General features: G+C 26.9%; 1 protein-coding gene across 1 annotated transcript; it reads right to left on the bottom strand.

Annotated features, from left to right (window-relative positions):
• Nucleotides 1–689: 689 nt before the first annotated feature.
• Nucleotides 690–3415, bottom strand: LOC119664445 (probable ascorbate-specific transmembrane electron transporter 2; the record flags this gene model as incomplete). Its single annotated transcript, XM_038073932.1, is given in 4 exon segments — nt 690–899; nt 984–1148; nt 1222–1450; nt 3192–3415. Coding segments are annotated over 4 exon segments (760 nt in total), but the record flags the coding sequence as incomplete, so codon positions are not given.
• Between the last annotated feature and the right edge of the window lie 669 nt (nt 3416–4084).

Here is a 4084-nt window from a genome sequence, read left to right as displayed (position 1 = left end):
TGACCTATATATTCTGCAAGTAGTGTTCTTGCAAAGTCGATTTATTATATAAAATAATATACAAAAGCGTATAAGTACATGTATATTAAATTAATTTTTTTTTTTAAATTATTTTAGTTACAATAAAAAAAATTTACTTATCTCAAATATAAATGTATGATCTATAAGTATTCACTGTGCTAGCCAATATTAAAGGCACGTATTAATATAAAACATATTCTAAATGTATAGCCGGTGCAGGAATATCTAGCGGTAAAGTGCGGCTTACTTTAGTCGGCCACTATCTAGAAATAATAATTATAACTATAAAATGGAACTTGCGTGGGTGTTTCTGGACTGGCACTTTTAACAAAAATTAAAATTTTAAGATTTTTATAAAAGGTATGTGAGATTTAGTATTAGACATTAATTATCATTTTTAATATAAATATTTTGTGTGTAATTCGCATGTATGTTATAATGTTAAAGCGGGGGGATGTGTGTTGTATTATAGCACACCAGGTTTGTCCCTTTCGTGATTAAAGCGGTGTACGCGATACGTTTTATGATAAGTTTAACTAATTATATTTAATTTTATTTAATTTATTTTATTTTTATTTAATTTATTTTAATTTTATATAAATTTTATATAATTTTATTTAATATAATTAAATATTATTTTTTTATAATTAATCTCATTTATTTGTTTTTAATTTGATTTAATTGTTTTTAATTAAATGTAATAATTATGAATTTATTCAAAAGAAAATAAAACTTTTTAAATGCGTTCGGTTACATATACTTTGGCAGTAGCAGGGGCATTTGATCTTCGCACGGCAACAGTGACGATAATCGCAATGGCTACAAAAACAATTCCCAGAGAGTTGACAATGTAGTGCTCGATTTCCGAGTTGCGTGTGCTGGAATAAAGTGCAAAATTTAATTGAATAAATCGACGTAATGAGCTTGAAATTGAATTTAGATGCTGGATAAAGCATACTTACTTCATGAGAACTTCGCCGGGTACTTGACGTTCATTCTCTATCAAGCCAGTGATGCATGTCGCTATAGCCAACATAAAATTGACTAAACCGAAACTGGCGTGTATTGGCACCATAGTTGAACGGCATTTATAGGTGCGATTTTCACAGCAGAGCAAGACGAGAAAACTACAAAATATATATACAATATATATGTAAATTCAATAGCATATGTGTATAGAATGTTATTCGGAAAACTTACCTAAAGAATCCAATGACGAATTGTAATACAAACATGCCCATTGTTACCAGCCCCAACCAAGTATGCATGCTGTAGAAATGTGGTTTGGGTGGATCACTCAGGTTGTGTGATTCAAAAACTGCTAGAAAACCGAGCGCTACACATGGAATGGCACAAGCATGGAAAAACATGTGTAGGAGCTTAACATAGATATGTTTCAGACAACGGCACAGGCGATACAGTAAAATTGCTGTAAATAAAGTAAATAATTAAAAATATTAATAAGCATGAATTTTCATTATAGTGCTGTTAAAAATAAATAAGTAATTGGATTATGCGGCACACTAATTTTATTGCATTTGCAAGAGTAATCATCTTTCCAAGATATAAAGTAATTTCTATATCCGTAACACCATGAAGTCATTAATGGAAGGTTTACATTTCAAACAAATGTAGGAATTATATTATTAATTTGATTATATATAATTTTTTTCATATAAATAGAAGAGATATGTTTTTGTTTATTTGGCATTAGTTAGGGTAGGTTATATGGACTGATAGTCATATAAAGCTAACATGGTCCCATTCTATAATATAATAAGTGTCGAAAAAAAATGCAGTTGTAATCACACAACACTATTTTTTTTTATGACAAGTAATTATTATAAGTTTTTCAGAAACAAAAGTTATTATATTTTTATGACGGTATTTAGTACGTTGTTAAAATTTAATGATATCGCATAGACCACAGCGCTTTTAAATCAGTGTTTATAGACCATAATCATTTAAGAAACAATCTTTAGAAAATAATAATTATCTTGTTATTATTGGTGTTTTGTTAGGATATGCTGGCTACAGAGCAGCTTCTTCTGTCCATGTAGCGCATGAGAATCGATTTGCTATCACATATTTGTAAAACAGATTTAATAGTATTTTTAAAGCCAATCTGTCCGATTGATAAAGCATACTATCGTTTTATTATTCATATTTAGGATGTCCGTTATGCTCTGTGATACATAGGCTTTAATAGTGGAATGTCTAAATGTTGCTAGAAATATGCTTTTTCACAGGAAATCTTCAAATATCAGATATATGATTGGTTTACGTTTTTAAGGTCAACTTTCACGGTTTAAAAAGAAAATTATTGTACAAAATATATATAAACTATATATATTGACAGTTTAGTAAGTTAATTCATTTATAGAATTCCACACAGGAATGCTTTGATCTGATCAAATCTCGACATTTTGGCAATAAATATTTAATTTTCGCTTTGTCTCTTTTTTCACTATAATTTCTAGAATTGGGCTTAATAAATATTGAAGAAAATGAGAATGAAACTTATTTAAACACAATAGATAATATAACATATAATCTGAAAAAAAGTAGAAAAATTTTGATATAATTTAGAAGAAAAGTTATAAAAGGTGGCAGTATAAGCGATTAACGTTATTATATGAAGTATCGATGAAGTTGAGAAGTATGTTAACTTTGTTTTTGACTTGATTGTATAAAAGATTAAATAATAGAATAAATATATAAAAAAATAAATATATGTATAGAATAAATAATATAATAGATTTAACTAGAAATTTACGTCAATAAGAACAATTTCTGTTACAAAAATTATAAAAATAGAAAAAATACAGTGATGAGTCCGCTATATTACCTGTTCGATAGAGTAAGAATTGATTTAAGGCAAATAAAAATCACTGGAAAATAGTTATAACATTGTATTGAAATTGAAATACGAGATTAAGATTGTTCAAAAGCTGTGACGCCAGTTAAACCAGTAAAAAAGAATCAGAACTCAACATTTACACAAACTTTATAAAAAAACTCTATAAATGCAACTCTTCCAGTCTTAACTAGTCTTAATTTTTTTAGGTAGATGTACATATAACCAAATAAGAATATATGGGTATCTTAAATACACAATTAATAGCGCTGTTCATGTTCTTGTATCAAAAATACTTATTGACTTTACTTACAAAATCCGGATAATGTCACGAATCCTGCAACCATTAAAGTGGGATGTAAATTAAATTGTAATTGTCGATTTTCCGACCAAGAATAGCCACCACGATAAAATAATATCCAAAATAATGTTAACACTAAAACACCTACTAATAGAATGGTTGATAATATAACGATGAGCATATATTCGAACCACGATCCACAATTCCAGGCATTTTCAGAATCTTCTTCGTAACGTCTGTTAAAGAAAAATAAAATAATTTTTTTTTAATTATTACAAATTTTAGTAAAATTAATTAATTAATATTAATTATGACTAATAGATTATGATAAAGTAATTATTTATAATTTTTTTGAATTTATTATATAAATTAAATTATATCATAATATAATTTATCAGGAAATAAAATGTAATCTTATGTGGAAATAGGAATACTGAAGGTATCGCGTGATTAAATGAAATAATACCGGTATATATATTTTTATATATATTTTTTATGTGAATTCTGTATGGATTTAGTATAAAAAATGGCACATATAGGTGCATATTGATCGAGTTAAGTAGCATAGTTTAAACATAGCATAACAATAACAGAAGGTTTTAAAAAAATCTTTTTATGAGTATTGTTATGGGTACTTTAATAGTACTTATTTAATATTACTTATTTAATGCATATTTTTCAGTTTAGTTTAGTAATAGTTTAAAATTAACACATTAACACATTTTAGTTTTTTTTTTGTTTGTAATTAGCAAACGAATTTAAACTCACTGGAATTTTCACTGAAAAAGTTCAACCTTCTGGACCAACTATTCTTCAGGTCAAATAAAAACACTTATATTACTTAATGTATCTTTAGGTAGTTCTGAAGAGCTATTAGAAAAGAAGTTTGAAACCTGCATTAAAAA

The sequence above is a fragment of the Teleopsis dalmanni genome, unplaced genomic scaffold (genome assembly GCF_002237135.1).
Source record: "Teleopsis dalmanni isolate 2A unplaced genomic scaffold, ASM223713v2 unscaffolded_contig_1933, whole genome shotgun sequence".
Lineage (NCBI taxonomy): Eukaryota > Metazoa > Arthropoda > Insecta > Diptera > Diopsidae > Teleopsis > Teleopsis dalmanni.
Note: the sequence above shows the minus strand (reverse complement) of the source record. Positions and strands in the feature narration are given on the sequence as shown.